Source organism: Octodon degus, unplaced genomic scaffold (assembly GCF_000260255.1).
Source record: "Octodon degus isolate 3935 unplaced genomic scaffold, OctDeg1.0 scaffold00041, whole genome shotgun sequence".
Taxonomy (NCBI): Eukaryota; Metazoa; Chordata; class Mammalia; order Rodentia; family Octodontidae; genus Octodon; species Octodon degus.
The window spans coordinates 16,420,610-16,442,765 of NW_004524617.1; the positions used below are offsets into that span (position 1 = coordinate 16,420,610).

The window sequence follows — 22,156 nt, forward strand, 5'->3', positions numbered from 1 at the left end:
ATATATATATAACTTTAGTGTTTACGTTCTAATAAGCTTTATTCCAGTATGTGTTGATGCTATGAATGGGTACCCTATAATTAGACTGAAGATCTGAATCTTGTATCAGAAAGAAAAGTTGGCAAAACGTGACAGATTTTGCTCAGACAAAGTAATTGGCAAGCCAGCGACTCCAACTTGAGGGGAATTATGAAGCTTAAAAGAAAGAGATTCTACTTCCCACCAACACATTTGTCTACTTCCCTTTCTTGTTGTTTTAATACTCACTCTGTTTTCGGAACAGCTTTTCTGAGCCAGAAGAAATCAGACTGTGCTAAATACTTGCGGGTTTGCAGGACATTGCCAAAGTAGTCCGATTCTGAAAATTTGACCTGAATAAAACAAACCACAACATCATTGTCCTAAGTGAAAAGACGAGATGGCTCTAAAAACAGATGTCAGCACATGAAGCAGCAACCGGCAGATAAAGTGCAGCCTTCAGGGAATCTCTCAGCCATTACTGGTTAATCCACGACCCACAAACCCACAAAATTTAATCTCAGCGATTTTCTTTTAATACAAAATCTCAAAAATCAATATGGTCATTTCTGGATCACAGCAGAAAGAGAGAAGCTACAGTCATTTACAATGTGTTCCATTTACCTTATAATTGAAAAAGCTACTTTAACCTTTATAGAATACATTACTTTAGGTTTGAAAAGTCTTGGCTCATGAGCTCTTGATCTTTTCTAAACTGTGTACTTTATTTGTCACAAAAGAGTTTCCTAATAATATTCAGTTTAATCAGCTGAAACCTCATTTAGCTTATAGGTGATGATTTAGTCAAATGTTAAAATCCAATTTACTATAATCAGAATTTGTTCATAAAGGGAAAAAAATAAAATAACTCAGAGACCTATTTTCCACCCCAAGAACAATGGAGTCACAAGAAGAATTTAATTATTAACAGTTTATCTATTACCACAAAAGGGCTCTAGCTGCTAAAAATTAATGAAATTACAGGGGCAATTCATAGATTATAGCATGAATGGAAATACAGGAAGTTGATGATGCAAAACAATATTGTTTATTGTGATAAAGAAACAGACATAATTGATTATTGAGTTCCTTTCTTTTGTTGAGAATGGCAAGCAATTTAAATTCTATCACATTCTATCTACAAAACTAGCAATAATCAAACAAAATATTGTAATAATACATGTACCATAGTGAAAGCATCAGTCCATAATGATCTCTAATGCTTTTGTTCTGAAATATATTGCTGTCATAAAAATATTTAAAAATAAATATATAATTCTGGCAAATAAGAAAAATACACGTATGAATAAATAAATAACCAAGAGCAATTAAATTCATATTGAATGTAATTTTTAATAACTTTACACCATGATTTTTAAAAAGTAAACACTGCACTATAGCAAATGCTTATATTCTATAAATCCCACAGATACTGTATTACAGACAGGAATGTACATAATTTGACAGTTATAGTCTTAACAGGTCTTCTATTTGCTGGCCAATGTCTGGCTTACATTTATCTCTGATCTAAGATAGAATGGGTACTCATGTCTGTGGATATATTTTTATGAATGAATCATTTTAACATCTTTGCAGAAGACCAGGCCAAAATATAAAGGAAGGTGTAAAACAACTGAAAGCACATCGAAAAAAGCAGGAATTAAAATACCAATTCCTGGCATCTTTGGTGTTCTTCTTGGCCAACAAATTATAAAGATATGACTTTAAGTTGTCCTTTCCTCAAAGTGCTTGGCTGTGGGAGTGAGGGTTGATAAATAAATCATAGCATATTCACATAGTGGAAAACAATACAGTTTAAATGAAAGTTCTGTATGCACGAACATGAAATAATCTAAAAAGGTGAATAAGGCAAGTTGTATGTATGAAAGTATTTGAAGTTTTAGAACATGCAAAACAATACTATTTATTAATTATGGATACATAGTTATGGAGCAAAGGTACAAAGAAATGCATAGGAATTATAAATCTGAATTCAACATAGTGTTTATATTCATGGGAGGAGATAGACATGGTGAAAGAAGATTAGATCAAGGAGGATTAAACACCGAATTGAAAATATATCTCTTTTATTTATTTAAAATCTGTGTGTATTCTGGGCATGGTAGTCCTCCTCTACAGTCCCAGTTACTTGGGAAGTTGACACAGATCACTTGAGCCCAGGAGAGCCCAGAAGTTTGAGACCAGCCTGAGCAACATAAAGAGACTCTACCTCTAAAATAATAACAAAAATGTGCATACACGTAAAAAACTAATTCAATAACATTTTTTGCAAACAGGTATAAAAATATTTTACAAACTGTTCTAATGTTATAGATGTTTCACAATTTTAAAATGGACTATATTTTAAGATGAAGGATATCTCTTAGCCTCAGAAAATTATAGAGAAAGCATTTTGCTTAAGAAAGCAAACTTCACTAGCAGTCCTAAGGCATTCCTGTGTCCTGTGGATAAGAGATGTGTTTCTTGTTCAATCCTGAGCTTCTTTTTGGCTTTTGTTTCCCAGACACTTTGGCTAAGACCTTCAGAACCTGACTAGAAATTCATAAGTCCTTGGATTCAGCAAATTGGCCCAATGGAATTTCCTTCAAAAATATTTACTATTTCTATGTAACATAGAATCAGTTTTTACTTTTAGGCAGGTTTGCTAATTATGATATTTTCCTGTTTAAGCTGAAGAAAATAAAACCTGACAGCCAGATTGGTCCAGGGCCATTAAAACCTATCCAAAGACTTCCAAAGAAGAAAGAGTTCCAAATCTAAAATACCCCAAATAATAAAGATCTACTACACCCATAAAAATAATTATGAGAGGGTAAAACTCAATGAAGGCTGGTTATAATCACCATAGCTCTTTTGTTTTAAAAGACAACTCATATTAATGAGTAGGATGAGAAATGTGTTATCTTTGCAAATGCCTTCATTGATTTATTCCACTTATTTAAAGGAAATCACAAGTAATGGGGGACAAACACTACTTTTTCTTCTGAGATGGGTTAAGTGTTTGGAGGTAGGAAGGGGCCAATTATTGCTATTCTGAAATGATAAGACTGATAGACAAGAACCAGGGTAAAGAGCTTATGAAACTGGGCCGAGCCTTACAATGCCAAAGAGTTGGCTCCTTTCTCAGTGTAATTTACATTGTCTAGTACAAAACAGATCCAACAGAAAGAGTACAAGGAAGGGGGAGGAAAAGTTAAGGATTGGGGATTAGAGTAGAAGCAATGAATGCATAACTCATGATATGGCTTAATGAAACACTATATGGTCATTAAAAGAATAATAACAAAGACTATGGAAGACAATAACAAAACAGTGTATTAACTATAAAGATTAGTATGAAATTATATGCAAACATCTATTATAGCTATACAGAAATACAGAAAAATGAAGCACTTTTAGGGAAGTATATATTATTATGTTCAGGTACTAATATTATTGGCAATTTTTCATTCCTTTTCTCTATTTTCCAAATTTCCTGGCATGTAATAATACTTGAATAATATCAAAGATTCTTTCAAGTGTGGTGGCACTTGCCAGTAATCCCAGCACTAGAAAAGCTGAGGCAGGAGGATCATTGTGAGTTAGAGACCAGCCTAAACTATATAGCAGGACTCTGTCTCAAAAATACAAAAAAAAATTCAAAGATTTCAAAAGGTCTTCATATGATTAAAAAAAAAAAAAACAAGAAAAAAACTGGAATACCAGCAACCATTGGGAGAGTTCTGTTTATCGAGGAGATAGTAACAAAAGTGACTTGCGTGAATATTTTAAAGTCACTTGTGTTTGAAAAAAAATAAATAAACTCTTAAAGGGACAATGATTAGGTCAAAAGCTTAATTTCCTTTCAGTTACTGGAAAAAAGTCTAGGTCCAGCTGATAACGACTTTGAATCAATTCCATCTCTTGACCTTTCAGTTGAGTGACCTTTGGCAAAGTAATTGGGGCTATAATGTCGCTCATGGGAGCAGCTGTCCGGATTATAAAATTCATTGGAATCTGGATTTCTGCTCTTGGAAATACTATCCTTGATGCCAAGCACCAAATGCCACGGGATAAATGGAGGAATAAATTTATCATGGCCTCCAAAAGGGGATATACATATAATAAATGCAGAACAAGGAAACACACATGACTTCTCCATAGACAGAGTAAAGATGTGTTTACAAGACATTACTTATGTCAATGGAAGTATAGATTCTAACACATTTGGTTTTTTTAAAAAACTTTTTTAATACATATTTAGTACAGGGTCTACAGTGTCTACAGGGTCTCACTGCATAGATCAGACTCATAGTGATTCTCCAATTTTCAGCCTCCCAAGCGCTAGGATTACAGGCCTGCACCACCACGCCCAGTCTCAATCACCTTCTCTGTGTGCCTGGGGCGGGACCAGCATGGCAAGACAGGGATCGAACACCCGGTCCCTACGTCTGCCTAAGCAGTGCTTTAACCCACTGAGCTACCTGGCTGGCCCAAACTCACTTGTTTTTAATTCAAATCCATTTAAAGATATTCTGAGATACATGCAAATAGCTATAAGAAAGATTTTATGTCAAGCAACCAAAGAATTATCTGAACACTTAATGTAATCCAGATTATGCATTTATATTTTTCATTAAACAACAACAGACCAATAAGCAATATTTGTGTGTTTAGATGTCTTTGTTCCTAAGTAATGTGTGTATAGACATGTGTCTGTGTGTGTGTGTGTGTGTGTGTGTGTGTGTGTGTGTACGAGTCCACCAAAAAATGTACACTTACTTCAGGAAAGGAAATATAGTGTGATGTTTTATCAACAGATGGTGTTACCCTCATATGGGAGACCCAAGAAGATATCATATATTAGAGAAAACCCACTATACTGCCGGCCCTTAGAGAAGAAGCTGAAAATGTATGTACAGCAATCTCTCAATGACCACGGTGACCCAGACAGCAGCTCCTTGTACTATTAAATATCTGGACACTAATGGCCACACTTTGAACAACTCTTATAATTTGAGAGGACAAAGGCAACTTGTATTTATCTCATGATGTCTCAATAATTTTAGTATTGAAATAGTTACACTAGTTTTTCTTTTCTTGAAGTGTGTAAACATTTTCTAGCAAACTCTGAACATACAGGGGTAAATTCATACACATAGTATACCATGGAAGACGAACTTTTGCTAAACATCTGCACAAAGATGACTGAGAGACTACCATCCAATGATGCCCCCATCCATGCTGGGGAGAAGAGGATAGCCTCTGTACCATAACCATCACAGCACTCTGGATGGAGGCCCAGCTGGAAGGTTGGTAGGTACCAGAACACTCCATTTCCAGTGCTTACTCGTGGTTCTCCGGTGCTGTAGTGATCAGGGATCTCAAGAGAGGTGAGAGAAATAATGGAAATAATTTCTGGATTTTTTTTCCTCAAGGACTACAAAATTATTTTACTATTCAACAACTTTCTTTTCTGAAGCATTCCACTCAAATAGCAACTCACTCTTATATAGCTATACTTCTCATTATATACATAACACACACATTCCACTGGCTGACCAATGTTTACCCTAGAGAATAAAAATGTGTCTCCTGGCCTGCCATGCTGGCCCTGCCCCTGGGACACACTGAGGTAGAGATTGAGACTGGGCATGGTGGCATGCACCTGTAATCCCAGCACTTGGAAGGTTATAAACAGGAGGATCACTACGAGTCCAATCTATGCAGTGAGACCCTGTACACCCTGTAAACCCTGTCCTAAATACAAAAAAGAATAAATATGTGAGTTCACCATATAAATATATATATATATATATATATATATATATATAATCACCAATCACTAAAAAAGTTGTTTCCAATCCTATGCAAATGGGGGTGGGCTATGATTCTGAATGTAGCCCCCACTGCACTTCTTTATTGGCTTTCACGAGGATGCCTGAGGTGCTAATTATGCAGTTATCTACCTTCAGTGAATCAGCTACCAGCTACCTGCCTTTCCTTTCACTCTGTTAGTACCTCTAGGGTAAGGCAGTCTGCAAAGGCTTGCTGCCTGGGTTCCTTTCTTAATTGCTATCCTGCCCACTGACGCCCTGGAGGGAAATTAGGCGATATCAAGAGGTAAAAATGTGCCGTGTTGCTGCTCTCTCTACTCCCACCACCTTGTCCTGGAAGAATCTTCAGTTCTTCCTCCACAGCCCAGCTTTGGAGCGGCAGTTCCTTCTCTACTCTCCTAAGTGACAATACTATTATGTCCTCCTGTGCTCCTAGACTCAGGGTAGCAGCTGCTTCCTGAACATATTCATTGCTGGGTCTGCATTACCTTCCTCTGTTTTGCCTTCCAATTTATTTCCGGTACTAAATCCTCCATTTGAAATAGCTAGTGTGCTTTCTGCTCTCCCGGCTGATACAGCAACCTTTGCAAAATTGGTATAGACTCACTCTTGCATCTATTCCATTACTGATCAATGAAATAGAATAATGCGTCACAAGGATAATTTGAAAACAGACTGGCACTGACCATTTTAGGCTAATAGCCTTTACTGGATGCTGCTGTGGATTCAAATGAAAGCACTGCTTTTCTTCTTGTTCTTCTGTGTGCAATTGTGGGAGGAGTACTAAGGATACAATCTAGGGCCTTCGCACTAAGCTACACTCCCAACACTTTTTTGAGACAGGGCCTTGCGAAGCCACTAAGTTGCCCAGGCTGGGCTCAAACTTTTGAGTCTACTGCCTCAGCCTGAGTGCTGGGATGATAGGTGTGTACCACTCCTCATCCTTCTTGCCCTTTTCAGAGACTAAGAGGATTATTGTTCAGGAATGCTTTGTGAAATATCTCCATTTACCTTGTCTTCCTTAGAGGAAAAACATTCTGATTCTGTTTCATGTTTGCCTCTCAATTCTTTTTCATTTGGTCTGCAAACTTCAGTTTGCAACCTTTCTCCTGGGCTTCAGTCTGATCCATCCCCTGATCTCACTCTTCTTTTGTACTTGTGCCCAATGAATCCTACCCTCACCTCTGTCAAATGGAGTAAGCTGCCTTCAATAGCCTCTCATGCACAGAACTCGTGGTAGCAGAATTTTTCATAGGGTCTGCAGTAATCCTTATCTACATGCTCCTACATGGCCCTATTTTGTCCCAGCAATACCTTGGTCCTCTTGCTATTAACCTTGGTGATACTATTATGATCTATTCATCATCCTTTCCCTATTTTCAAGTTAGACCTTATTCATTTTCTTTATGAGTTTCTGAATGCAAATGGCTTTTTGCTTCACGTATTTGGATTGTGTTCACCATTGGTTTCATAAACTGTTAGAATCTCTTGGATGTGACTGTGTCTGCTTTGGCACTGAGTCAGATGAAAGCCATTTCTTTGCAAAAGTGCTTAAAAATGTTCGTGTCTAATGGCATCAGTTCAGGCCCTGGAGAAATGAGGAAGCGTAGCCAGCAATGCATCCTGTTTGGCACCTGGTTTCCTTTCATAAAAGGTACTATATTCAGTGAGTTCTTAAATCTGGGGCTCTCAACTCAGACAGCCATAGGCTGCCAGCAAAATGTTGATCAACTAGATACGTGCGTGAGCCCTGAATGCTACCTGAATTGATTAAAGCTTGGGACCAGTCCATCTGTTGAGCCTTTTCAATCAATTAGAGGAGACTGAAAACTGTATGTGTTAATTCAGGATGACTTTTACAATGAAAATAATCTACTATGATGAGTGAAAATGGAGGACATCATAGATCACACTTACAGTTTTGCTTGTGTGACACTATAGGCTCTAAACACATTAGGTATGTGGTTTGATCCTCACAACAATCTGTCTATATTATCATTTCCATCTTCAAATGAAGAAACTAAGGCACAGAGAAGATATACAACCTATCCCAGATCCCTTAGGTTGTAAATGGAAGACTGGGTATTTCACCTCCAGTAATCTGACTCTCAGGTTTATGTTCATCACTCATACTCCAAACCCTCTCTCAAACTTTCTCTTCTCCATCTGGGCTTGAAATATATACCAACCAGTGGAATTGTCCAGGTTCTTCTTCTAACGTAATCTGTGCCCTGGTCATGTTCTTCTTGGTAGCAGCAGCTCTCATCTTTATCCATGAGGCAACCTTATAAGGAGCCTACTGTGCACCAGACAGTGTGCTAGGAACTTCTCCAGTCATAAAAATCTCATCTCACCTTCCCAACAAAACTAAGAATTAGATATTATCTCCTGCATACAGTTAACCAAACGGACACTGATGGAAGCTTAGTAGCCTTCACGGGATCAAGCAACTAACTAGGAAGTACAAGAGGCAGAATTCAAATCAAACCCTGTGACTCCAGAGCCTATGCCTGTAACCACTCGACAATATGGTCGCCATTCTCCTGTTCTGCCTAGCAACTCTAGAAAAGCAGCTCCCACCAAGTTCGGTAAATGAGAAAAACAAGATTTCTTGTGAGGTAGAAAACTGCTATATCAGAACTATTTATAGGAAAGGAAATAACAATGAGTATGAGTAGAAAGGCTTCTAATGAATGTTTCTACCATAAAATCTGCATCCCCAAATATTGGAATAAAAATGAATCATTACTGTTCCTCATCAATAACTTACTGAAAGTATGTATTCTAACTCATATCAAATTGTTGAGTCAAGGATATGTACTTAATTTGCCAAATGGCCATAAAGTTTAATGAAGTTAACTCCCAAGAGTCCAATTTATTACTATTCACTTAATATCAATGAAGCAAATAAAAATATGTAACAACAAACATTACACAATCACCATTAGAAGATGCCCATTGTAAAATACTCAGTACTTTGTTTAATTCTTTCCTTTATAATCAAATTAAGCCAAATGCAAGTCCCTTTACTTCACGAAGCCCACTCAACTATGCATTCTTTCTGCTACTTCATTTATTTGGAATCTGCTTTAAATCTTGTGATATACCTGGCACACTAAAGTTCAGATCTAGCCAAGAAATAAATCAAAAGTTGGTACTTTGTGGCATCACCAGGTTTAATTGCTTGGACTCGGGTTAGTTGAAAGGCACAAGGCCAGTAAAACTTGCCAGAAAAAAAATACAGTAAATTTAGCACTTACTGCCTTGAGGTCTTCATTAACATGAGTATTATTCATTATAAAATCAGGATAGCCAACTTTTGCCAAAACAGCCCTTGCCTATAAAAAGGAAAAAGAAAGATGATGTCAGAGTTTCAGCACTTAAATCATTAATAATCACAAAAAGTAGGAATGCAAGCTTCATGTGAAAGCTACACTTATTGAATTTCTACTATATTTAATCCCAACCCTTGGGAAAGACACAAACAAACAGCAACAATAACAAAGTTAAGGGCTGGCCAAATAGCTCAGTGGATTAAAGCACCTGCAAGCAGGCCCCCAGCCTGCTGTGCCGGCCCTGCTGCCTGGGCACACTGAGATGGAAATTGAGACTGGGCATGGTGGCACTTGCCTGTAATCCCAGCTCTTGGGAGGCTGTAAACAGGTGGGTCACTATGAGTCTGATCTAGTAGTGAGACCCTGAACACCCTGTAGACTCTTCCCTAAAAATACAAAATAATAATAATCATAATAACAAAGTAAGCCTCTGTCCTCAATATATTAAACAGATAGTGAGTAAAGCAGATAACTGCTACAAAAATAAAAGAAATATACAATATGGTTATCAAAGTCCAGAGCAGAGGCCATTTCCTTAAGGGGAAAAGACAACTCTTACATAATAGCTAGAATTTAAACAGCAAAGCTGAAAAAAAATCCCAGAAGAGAAAACAACAGAGAAGAAAAACACTTATGAACTATACATCTGATAAAATTTATTTTCAAAATACATAAGAAACTTAAATAATTCAATAGTCAAAAAATAGGTAGCTAGATTTGAAAGTGAGCAGTGGAGCTGAAAAGATATTTCTCACAACATGGAATGTGTGTTCAACAAGCACACAGGGAATGTTTTAACATTGTTAATCATCAAGGAAATGCAAGTGAAACCCCCAATGAGCGGTCCCTTCACTCTAGTAAGAATAGAGATTATCAAAAAGAGCATGCATGTATTGGTGAGGATGGTGAGAAAATAGAACACTTGCACACCGGTGGTGGGAATGGAAATCCATGCAGCCACAGTATGGAAGCTACTCTAAAAATTAAAAATAAAACTACTGTGAGACCCAGCAATTCCCTTCCTAGGCATATATTCAAAGGAAATGAAACCAGTAGGTAGAACAGACATCCATCTGCACTTTCATGTGCATTGCAGTATGTTAGTTTTTTGTTTTGTTTTGGTTTTTGTGCAGGGTCTCACTACACAGTCCAGACTCGTAGTGATCCTCCCAATTTCTGCCTCCCTAGTATTGGGATTACAGGCGTACGCCACCACGCCTGGACACCATCACCTGGCTCAGTGCACCCACAGGCAGGGCCAGCGTGGCATGTGAAGCCAGGGATCGAACCCTGGCCCCTACACTTACCTAAGCAAATGCTTATTCCTCTGAGCTATACCACCGGCCCTTACAGCACTGTTAATTGTCAACACAGAAACATGAAATTAAGTGTTCATCATCCGATAAGTGTATAAAGAAAATACGGTTATATACACAGTGAAATACTATGCAGCAAGAAATTGTTTTATTTGAGAAAACACGGATAGAAGTACAGATTACTATGTTAAGTGACATACCAAGGTACAGAAAGACATGCTGCATGATCTCACTAATATGTGAGAATTTTAAAAGACCAATTCATAGAAGCAGAAAATAAAATGACAGTTACCAAGGGCTAAGGACTAGACTCGGGGTGTTATTAGTGAAAGGATACAGAATCTCAGTCAGACAAGGGGAATAAGTTCAGGATATTTTTTTTTTATTTTAAGGGAAGGGTCTACAGGGTGTTGAGGGTCTCACTACTAGATTGGACTCGTAGTGATACATCTGTTTACAGCCTCCCAAGAGCTGGGATTATAGGGGCACACTACCACGCCCAGTCTCAACTGCTGTCTCAGTGTGCCCCAGGGGCAGGGCCAGCACAGCAGGCCCAGGGATCAAACCCCTGGCCCCTGCACCTGCTTGCAGGGGCTTTAATCCACTGAGCTATTTGGCCGACCCTAAGTTCAGGATATCTAATGTATAACATGGTGACGATACTTAATAGTAATATATTGTATACTTGGAAGTTGCTAAGTGAGACTGTAAATGTTCTTACCACAAAAAAATAACAAATAGATGAGGTAATGCACGTACTACTTAGCTTCATCTAGTCATTCTACAATACACATATATATCAAAACATTTTAGTGTGTGCCAAAAATACATAAAAATTTTATCTGACAATTTAAATGAACAAATATGAAAAAGACAGGAACAGAGGAAACACATGGACCACAGGGATGCCAAGAATTCCTGAATGTCGTGCTAATGAGTCTCGATTTTAGTTTATAGCTAAGAGAGAGCTAAATATTTTTAGCAGGAGAGTAAAAAGAGATGAGTCATGCTCCAGAAAGATTATCCGTGCAGCGCTGTGAACAACAGCCAGGATGCCAGGAAGATTGGCGGCAGGGGTCCAGAGTCATTTAAGATACGTCATAACAACATAACCATCATTTTGATAGGCACAGATGCTAATTATCCTCTGGATTTTGCACTATACTGGGGATGGAAAAAGGAAAAAAGAATCACCCTAAGAAAATGTAAGGAGGCTTTGGCATAGAGGAACAAATTGAAGCCCCTAGGTCAAACTCAACCTCCTTCCCCTACCTGTTTTTATGGGTCAAGTTTTACTGGAATATAGCCACACTTATGTATGTAGTATCTATAGTTGCTTTAGTGCCACAGTTGCAGGATTGAGTAGCAAGAGCAGAAACCCTGTGGCCTACAAAGCTTCACATATTTTCTCTAGGCCTTTACAAAGTGTGTCTTAGAAGGTGTGATACCAAGTACGGAGAATGCTGCTACCGACTGCCATCTGATAGAAAGGTAGGCTTATAGAAACATGACCAGTGTATCTTCTTCCACTTTATTCACTGTACCTGCACTGTGTGGCTCTGGGTCTTCCCCTAAGTCAAAATGATAGTGAAAAGTAAATATTTTAATTGATTCGGGACATTGAGGCAGTCACGATAGTGTTTTAAAGACACTCATGAGAGAGGACTTATGGAGCTCCTTCAAGACAGTGGCAAGAAGGATGGGACAAGTGTTTTCAGAGCAAGGGGAAGCATTTTGAGGGGGACTACTGGCAGTGTATTTCATTGTAGCTTTTTAAAATTTTAAATATTCACCGTATTGTTCAATCATACCTTGTATAACGTAAACTTCTAGGCTTCCTTGTAGGATTAGACTAGTTCAGTGATGGCCCCTGGATTCACACCCTCCCCCACCACTCAGCCCTCACTTTCTTGCTTTGCCAAGTCCTTGCTTATTTTTCTTGGGAGTATTTCATTAATAAATCATTTGCCCATGAATCCTGGTCTCCAGATTTGCCTTCAGATAACCCAGCGTAAGACCCAGGCAACCCCAAACCTCTTTTATTTCAGCAAAACAACAATGCTAAATCAGCAACCTTTATACACTGCTCTTGATAACATGTTTTTTTTTCTTCAGTCCTTTTCAATTTTCCTCACTCAGAAATAAATACAATACAATAGTACATTTTCTTTATCTTCCTTGAGATAACTCAAATATTAAATAGCAGCAGAAACCCACAACTTAAGACTGAGAGAGGACTTTACAAGTGCCATAGGACACAATCATAATGGGTTTTGCTAGTCCAGAGACTCAAATATAGCAAAGATCAAATTTTGCCTTTAAAACCCTGTGAGTTGTACATGCTAAAGGTCTGATGTGATCCAAATAGCAGACGACTAGAAGTTAAAAGTCCCCCAACACAAAACAATAGGTCACACAGCTATGTTACCTTGTTCTCAAATTGTTATTTTCTCCACTGTATTTCATTTCTTGCTGTATATTAGTAGCTCACCACAACTCATATGTATAACTTTAGCAAGTAAAGAGCTCCAGATTGTTCTTTCCACTCAGTCCCCCAAAATAAAAAATAAGCTGAGTCATCTGCAATTGTTTCCTGAATACACTGACCTTTCCAGAGCATGCTGATGAATAACATTGTTTTACAAATCTCAAGCTCTGGGACCTCTACTGCAGTATGGAATCTCATAGAATACATTACCTTCTGCATTCTATACACAGGTTATTGGATCTTTTATTTTTTTTAGCATCACCATGAGTTAAACAGAATCAGACCAGATATGCAAAGAATCCTTATTTCCTTCATAAGAATACATAGTTAAGATAAGGTAATAATAGTAATAGCAACATTGACAACAACGGAATAGGGTGCTCTTTCTCTCAGTTCTTTACTTGTGTCTCTTCAGACTTCAGACTCGAATGGTCCTTCTATCAGAGTTTGCTGTCAATTCTACACCACCTCAACTGCCCTATTCTACATTTTCCCTGATAAGCTTCAGAATCATACCTCTCAAAAGACCAGGGCTCAAGATTAGTAGTGAAAACCAGTCCTAGGCCATTGCAAAGGTGTAAGAGAGCAAATCATTACTCACTGACTGCTGATAACCATAGGCAGGGACATGGACATCCACAGGGAGGAGAAGCAGCACTTTGCCAGCAACTTCCAGGTATTCTCCTGGGAAGACCCCTTCAGTGTGTAGGCAGCAGACATCCTGGGCAGCCTCTGCCTTCACTCCCCAGGGCAGCAGTGGTTGCATAACCCTTCAAATCCCAGTGTTAATCATCTTCCTGCTTGATATACCTAGAAGGGCATCCACTTTCCCACAAGAATCCTAATGCAAATAGTGATTGCATCACTTTTTTTTTTCCGGTACCAGGGATTGAACTCAGGACCTTGCACTTGTCAGGCAGGCACTTACTCTACTGAGCTATCTCCACAGCCCAAAATTCAGGCTAACACATTTTCTTCCAACTTTTTTCAGAATGAGAGAGGTGAAGCACCTATACCTAATGGCTTGCTGAAGGACTAAGTATTAGTGAGGCAGGTCTGAAGACAATTACTCTACTGGTTACATGGACCAGAACAAAAAGCAAGTCCCACTGCAAAACTGAGAAGAGTGGTATGAATATTTAACACTACATCCTGCAGTGAATATTATAGACTACTTGCAGGATCATTGTTTTTTGTTTGTCTGTCTGTTTTGTACCAGGAATCGAACTCAGGACCTTGCACTTGCCAAGAAGACACCTGTGCTGCTCAGCTACATCCCAGGCCCTATTTGCAGGATCATAATTGGTACATACATTTCTACTCCTTATTTGTACAGACTTCTGGAGAGAAGCTGTACTTCACACCAGGATATCCTTCCTCAGTAGAAGGTGACCCAAACACCTGCTCATCTTCATTCCCTCTATGGCTTTGGGCAAACTCACTCACTGTTGATGGCCACAGGCAGGCACGTGGGCATCCACGGGAGGAGAAACAACACTTTACCAGAAACTTCCAGGAACGTTCTGAAGGAAACACTGCCTAGTGTCTACCTAATATCTATTCTCTTTCTTCTCTTGCTCTTAGAACCCTCGTTTTTCTGAGAATGAAAATGGACCTATCAAGAAATAGCCACATTACCAGCTTTCTTCATAGCTGAGTTTGTCTGTGGAATAAAACTTTGACCAAAAACAAAGGGTCGGGGAGATAGCTCAGTAGGATAAGCGCTTGCCTAGCAAGCAGAAGGGTCTGAGTTCAATCCCCAGTTCCACCAAAAAAAAAAAAAAAAAAAAAAAGGCTTTAACTTTAATCTCATCTGTGGCTCATTTGTTGTTCAGGGGGTTGGTATTTTATTTCCATGCATTCATGAAGTTTTTCTGGTTTCTTTTGACAATGACACCCAATATCAGTGCACTATATTCTGACACTATGAATTGGATAATTTTAATTATTTTTAATTTACTTAAGCATATTCTGTGAGCTAGTTTGTGGTCTATTTTGAAGAATGCCCTGTGTACAGTTGAGATGAATGTGTATTCTAATATCATAAGGAGGGAGATAGCAGGTACATCAATCTGAATAGGAGCTTGTTTTTCTTTTTCTTTCTTTTTGGAACTGGGGATTGAACTCAGATCCTTGCATTTGCCAGTCAAGCGCTTATCCTACTGAGCCATCTCCCCGGCCCCGAGCTTGTTTTTCTTTTAGAGCTTCAAATCCTTCATTCCATGAGCCAGGGAGATGGCTCAGTGGAATAAGCATTTCCCTGGCAAGTGCAAGGGCCTGAGTTCAATCCCAGGTTCCGCAAGGAAAAAAAAATCCTTCACTCCAAAATCTCTTTGACTTGAGCATCAAAGAAATGTGCTTTGTGAGACACCTGCTATGATTCTGGTGGGATTTTATTTATTGGTAGTATATTTTTTTACTCTAATACCTTTTAATATTCTGTCCTTGTGTTGCATTTCTGGAATCTTGAATATTATATGCCTTGATGTACATTATTTTGTGATTAAAGATAATTAGAGTTTAAAAAAAAACTTTGACCAAAAACAAAACAAAACTTTGGCCAATAACATATAGCTAAAAATCCTTGTACTTCCCAGGGTCCAGTTTAAAAGGACAGAATCAGTGGGTATTTGCTTTCTTCATTTAGTTTAGGGTTTTTGAACCTCAACACTATCGACATTTTTTGTGAGATAGATGTTGTGGGGGGCTGACTTGTGGGTTGTAGGAAATCTAGCAAAATCTTTGTTTTCTCCTCACTAGATTCCAGTAGCAAGCCCCCTCCCCCACATAGGTTGTGACAACCAAAAATGTCCCATAGGAATAAAATCACCCCAGATTGAAGACCATTGCTTTACATTTTTCTTTTGCTCTCTGGAAGGCTGTCACAATAACAGATGTAGAGCAGCTAAGGCAACAAACGTGATGAAGAAATCTACATGGTAAACATGGCAGGATGAAAAGCTGATGGCATCTGACAGCTAATCCATTAGCTGTCATTTCCAACTCAAACAAATCTATAATAACATGTGAGTGACTAATAGCAATATAATACATTAACCATGAGAAGTATCTCTATTTAAAATGTGCCTAAGTTCCTAGCATATCAGGCTTGGACTGTCTCCCTTTCTCCTCCGTGACATGAGAAAAACAATCTCCTCATATAAAGCATTGTTATGGTTCAGATCTAGAATGTCACCCAAAAGTCTTAGGAAGACAACTGGATCATGGGCACAATCCTCAGTGAGTTATTCCACTGAAGAGGTCAGAGTTGAATACACTATTAGTAGGTGGGATCTTATCACCAGAGATGGGGCATGTGTGCCTGATCTAGAGGGGTATATCTCCCTCTGGTTTTCTCTCGGTCTGTCTCTGTCTCTGTCTGTCTCTGTCTGTCTCTCTGTCTCTCTCTCTCCCTGCCCTACTTTCTTGCTGCCATAGCATGAGTAATTTTTTCCCTCAGAGCCTTCGGCCATACCATTTCTGCCTTAGAGCCAGCCAAATATGGGCTAAATCCTCTAAAAACTGGGCCAAAATAAAGCTCTCCTCCTTTAAGTTGTGGGTGTTGGCTATTGTCTCCCACTGACAAGAAAATGACTAAGGCAGGCATTATGTGTTCTGTTTCCCATCAGTTATGGTCAAATGTACTTCTTACTCACTTTCCTTTTCACCAGATACAGTTTGAGAAAAAGCATTAGTACCTATTTTTATTGTATTGTCTGCAAGAGTTAAGGATGCCACTGCATGTGAAGTACTATTTATGCCTTGATCCAGGGCACCAAGGAGATTGCTGAAAGATTTTCCTCACAGAGATAAACTCTAAGCACGAGACAGGAGAATCAAGCCCATGCACATCTCTCAAACATTTGGAGGACTCCTTTGAGGGCCATTCTATGTACACCTTTGAAGACAGACACAAGAAACACTAAGAAATCTAATTGTAGAAAAGATAAAAACTAAAGTTGTCTTGTGGCTGACAATATGGTTCTTCAGGTTTGATCCCTTGCACTATAAATAATATAAAGTTGCATATGATTTCAATGTAACTAGAGAGTCCTAATTACTCCAGCCCTAAATTATGGAAGGAAGGAAGGAAGGAAGGAAGGAAGGAAGGAAGGAAGGAAGGAAGGAAGGAAGACTTTAGCATTCACTATCTTTGTTTCTGTTTCCTCCTCCTTTCTCTTTACTGCATCTTTTCTTCCCAACACCTTGCCAGCTCTGTGTGCTCACACCGCTTGCTCTCCTGTCATACCCAAATTGACTTTTCTTTGGCAATACACTATACTCCACAGTCATCTCCCTCTTTCCTCTCCATCCATCAAAACTATTATTACTTCAAGGCAGCTAATCCATTAACTGTCACTGGAGCCTCAAACTAATTTATAATAAAATGTGAGTGACTAATGGCAATCTAATGCATTAACCCCAAGAAATACCTATATTTAAAGGAGTAGTTCATTATCCAAAGGAATAAATCCACTTGTACAAAGTATTGCTATAACTGAGAGAAATTTTCTTTTCGACACTAATTAAGTTAAACCATTTCACTTAATCACCATTGTCTTTTCCACATGGAATAAAACGCCAAGCCTAGAGCAAGTAATCAATGCTCAATAAATATTGATTCATATAATGAGTAATTTAGTTAATAAACGAACTTAGGCTAATGTCACTAACAGTATCAGAAAACACAAAAGATTATACTTTACATTTAACATCTAGATGGAAAAGAGCTGACATATAATCAAGAATATTATTCAATGTTGCTCATGTCAAGGCACATTTCCACAACTGATGTTACTACAAAAGAAAAAAGTGAAGAAGAGAGAAACTTTATGAGAACCTAAATAGCCTTTTGGAAATTGAAGCAAGATATAAAATCCATTGCAATTCAATCTTGACAAATAAAAATATTTTTTCATATACAGTGTTTCTCTTTTATCTACTGTTTTTGCTTTATGTGATTTCAGTGACATATGGTCAACTGTGGTCTAAAAATATTAAATGGAAAATGCCAGAAATAATTTGTGGCTTAAATTGCACATCATTCTGCATAGTGCAATGACATTTTGTGGTTTCATGTTCTGTCCTGACAAGGATGTGATCATCCCTTTGTCCCACATATTCACAATGTACACACAGTGGTACCTTGGTTCACAAACTTCATTCTTTCCACCATTGTGGAATTAAGTTCATGAACCAGGGTACCACTGGACTACCCACCCTATGAGTAGAGTGCAGAAGTTATTTTGAGAAAAAGAGACCACATTTACATAGCTTTTGTTACAGTGTGTCAATATAATTGCTATAGTTTATTGACACCTATTTATCTCTTACTGTGCTGTTATAAAGCAAGATTTATCAGATCTAAATGCGTAGAAAATATATCATATATATAGGATCTAGTAGTATTTGTCTTCTCAGGTTTCTACTAGGGCTGTTAAAACCTATCCCCCACAAATAGGAGGAAACTACTACTATAAGCTACGTCAACTGATCAACAAGTAGAGCATGTTCTACAGGCTCAGGACCCTCTTTGATGCTAAGTGAACATACAAACATTTAATATGGTCCATGCCTCATTGCATTTTCATTAAAAAAAACTTCTGGTAAGCCATACGACAACTTGTATTACTACTAATATAAGGTGTCAGCAGTGCCTTGATTTTTCGAATCTCTGTACCTCTTATTTTCCTTGTCTGTAAAGTGTGGATGCATTTATCTTCAATATCATTAAAGTAAATTAGGTTGAAAGAAGTATTTGAGCAATAAAGGAATTAGGGAGGTAAACCTAGGTCAGGGGCTAGAAAACTTTAAAGGGCAAGATAGTAAATATTTTAGACTTTATGGGCCATATGGCATTTCTACTCAACATTTTGTCATTGTACGTGGGAACACAGGGACAGTCTAGGATAACACACAAAGAAATGATTATGGATATGTTCCAATAAAACTACATTTATAGACATTGAAATCTCAACCTCAAACAACTTTTATGTATTATGATATATTCTTTGGATTTTTTAAAGCCATTTAAACTTTAAAATTCATTTGTAGCTTGTGAACCATAAGATAACAGGCAGCACACCAAATACGGCCAAAGGGCCGTGGTTTACTAGGCCAAGCTAGATGAGTCTATGAGGGTAGATGGTTCATTGGGCTGCTGCAATTCAGGTCCTGGTACATAGTAAGTGCTTAACAATGCTTGCCAATTTGATTCTTGCTCTGCAGTGTGGCTTGTGGGCATGTGCATGCATAGCTTAGCCACTAAGTATGTTATTTGGTTTAGTTTCATTCTACCATGTATATACAACAAATTTTAGTTGCTTGGGAATTTATTCCTTAACCTGAAGTCTTATGGCTAGGCCTTTAAAAAGTACAGGGAGTGGCACAGAACATGCCTGGCAAGCGTAAAGTCATTGTACTATAATAAGTTTGATATTTGGAACCAAAAATAAATAAATAAAATTTGGAAAAATAAAATTAAAAATCGCAGGTAATTTCTGTGGAGACAGCAGAGTTCCTAAAGGGAAGATTATTGCTTTAAGAGCAAGACAATGGCCAGCAAATGAACTCAGAAAACCAATGAACAGTGAAAACTTAATACATGACATGATTTAAATTCTCAAGTCGCCTCCTTCTCATCCTCCCCAGAATTTTCCACAAGGTACACTACAACTTGATAATGCTGGAGAAATACAAAATCAAACACAGCTCTGGTTTATTCAGCTGTGAGCTTAGAAACAGCACAGGATTTTTACACAAATGACCAAACTGATCTAAAGATCGCTTAGCTTGGCTTCTTTCTTCCTGAATTTTCAAAGCCACTTAGTATTAAGCTGATCTACAGAAAGCAAGATAGAAATCTCATTTGTTTTAATCCCCACTGACTTGGCTATTTAGGAAAGTCAGGTGAATTCTCAAACGTCTCACATGTATTATATCAAAGGGATCCTTTTAATCACTTAATTAAACAGCTCTGTGTTTAGTCTACATAGTTAAGTTTCTCAGCATAGTTTTTCTTTTTATTAATTTAACCTACATAAGAAAAATAGAACAAAAATGATCAGTGCATTTTCACAAACAATTTATAGAGCAACATTCTTAAGTTTGCAGTGGCTTGAAAAGCTTCAGTCAGGCTTAATCATCCCAAGGCCTCATTTTCTCTGATGAGTTTTATAATAACTATAACACATCAATCAAAATTTTGTGCTTCAAGCACCCGGAAGTTCAGGAGACTGTAGGTAAATTACACTATCCTTCAAAAACAGTGGTGCTTTCCTTAATGTCAAACAAATGATTGACTAGCAGAGATGCATTGGCTAGAGATCTTAGCATAAGTTGAGCTAATGGTGTTGATGAAAATTAGCCTGGGGAACAGGCTTTAATATCCTTTGGGGCTATCAGGATTCCACAAATAATAACAACGCAGTTATCTAACAAATCAAATTTTATGCTCCTGATAAGAATGGCACTGATTTATTAAGAATCCTCAGGAACTTTAATTCTGTAAATTGCGTTTGGGTGTGGTTCACAAACTGATGCATCATGTCAGGGTGATGAATAGATAAGCGTCCATGAATCAGAGGCTTCGTAAGTACAAATCACAGTTCTAATTCTAGAAGAACTAGCAGACAGAAATGCTCAGATTTCAGGTCAGCCATCCTTAACACTATGTGAGTAATGCTTCCATACAATGCAGAATTCCCTCAGCTTTCTGATATGGACAGCATGGAAGGCAATTCTCAAATAATAAAGCAGTAACATTAATCCACTCATTAATCCACATGTATTTTGGAGGTAAGCAGTTTCTCCAGCCTACGAAAGAACACCATTCTGCACAGGTAAGCTGTAATTTAGCCAAAGTGACATTAAACATTCCCCTGAAGTCTGTGATGCTCCACTCCCTTGTTGTGAGCTCTGGGCCCTCAAAAGAGTTAAAGAAAGATGCTAACATTTGTGACTTTTTTAGTAAATGTATGGAACAATAGAACTGAGAACCCAAAACCATCCCAGCCTTGATGAATAAAACAATATACCCATCCTCCTAAAAGTTAGGGTAATATTACCTTAACAATGCGAGCAACTTTTATTTCATTTAAAACTGAGCAAGAGAGTGGACACATCACATGATTTTCAAATCAATCATTTATTAGTTCTAATTTCATGTAGCAAACTGTCCACAGCATTTCTGCATGCAAAACAGCTGTTAAACCTTCTCAAATGAAAATCCTGAGTCTCAGTAAGCTAAACCCATTTGTCCAAATATAGCCAAAGTGATAAAAGATCAAAGGCAAGGGAAATCCTATATCACAGTTAGGATTTTATATAAGCCAAGTAATTATTTTTCTTTAAGTCTCACATACAGGCCTCTACATCTGTTCAACAAACCACAATTTGCACACTCAAACCAGATGGCCACCTGGTTTTGTAAGCAAAATTGTTTCAATCCAGACTATGCTACTGTGGAAAAGAATTATTCTGAGCAGAAGGCATCTGAGAAACAACAGAATTCAGAAGAGGCTTTGTGCATTCCCCTTATCTACCTAAAAGCAGAGATTTCCAAAAGAATTCACCTATCATACATCCCCCCTTGACGCGGGGGATGAGACCCCATGTGCTTTGGGCATCTCCCAACATTTCCTAATGCCACACACTGAACAAGGGTTCCATCACTGACATGTATCCCTAGTTTTTTCCACTCATTCTTAACATGTAAGCCCCAAATTCCAACCACTCTTATTCTTTTCCATAATTTTATTGAGAGACAAATAGCAATGAGACAGTTTCAAGTCAAAATTGTTAAGACAGTTTCAATATTAACACATTGTATACTCTCTTTCCAGTGGTTATTTACTGTACAAGATGCGGACATGATGCCCTATTTATAAACACTATTAGAACAAATCCTTCTATTCATTAAGACAATGTAATTATATATCTATCCCAACAATTCTGAATACACATATACAAAATGGACATTCATCTGTATCCCCTTTTTTGTTTAGTTCTATCATTTGAATATTATAGGTGTGTTAACTCAGCAAAATATTCTAAAAGAGTCCAGTAGACCATAATAGTATTAGGTCTTCTGCTTGACTGGCAGTGTCAGAAATTGTTGACCTGAGTCCCCCACAGCTCAACATAACAGCATGGCTTTACTTC

The 22,156-nt window shown here is 37.9% G+C and overlaps 1 protein-coding gene across 1 annotated transcript in view; it reads right to left on the minus strand.

Annotated features, from left to right (window-relative positions):
- Phex (phosphate regulating endopeptidase homolog X-linked) overlaps nucleotides 1-22,156 on the minus strand; it is a 243,921-nt gene that overhangs the window by 68,777 nt on the left and 152,988 nt on the right. The window contains exons 13-14 of the mRNA XM_004631393.2: nucleotides 9,116-9,193; nucleotides 268-371 (exon numbers count right to left, since the gene is read on the minus strand). Coding sequence (XP_004631450.1) covers nucleotides 268-371; nucleotides 9,116-9,193 — 182 coding nt within the window. The remainder of the gene's footprint in view (nucleotides 1-267; nucleotides 372-9,115; nucleotides 9,194-22,156) is intronic.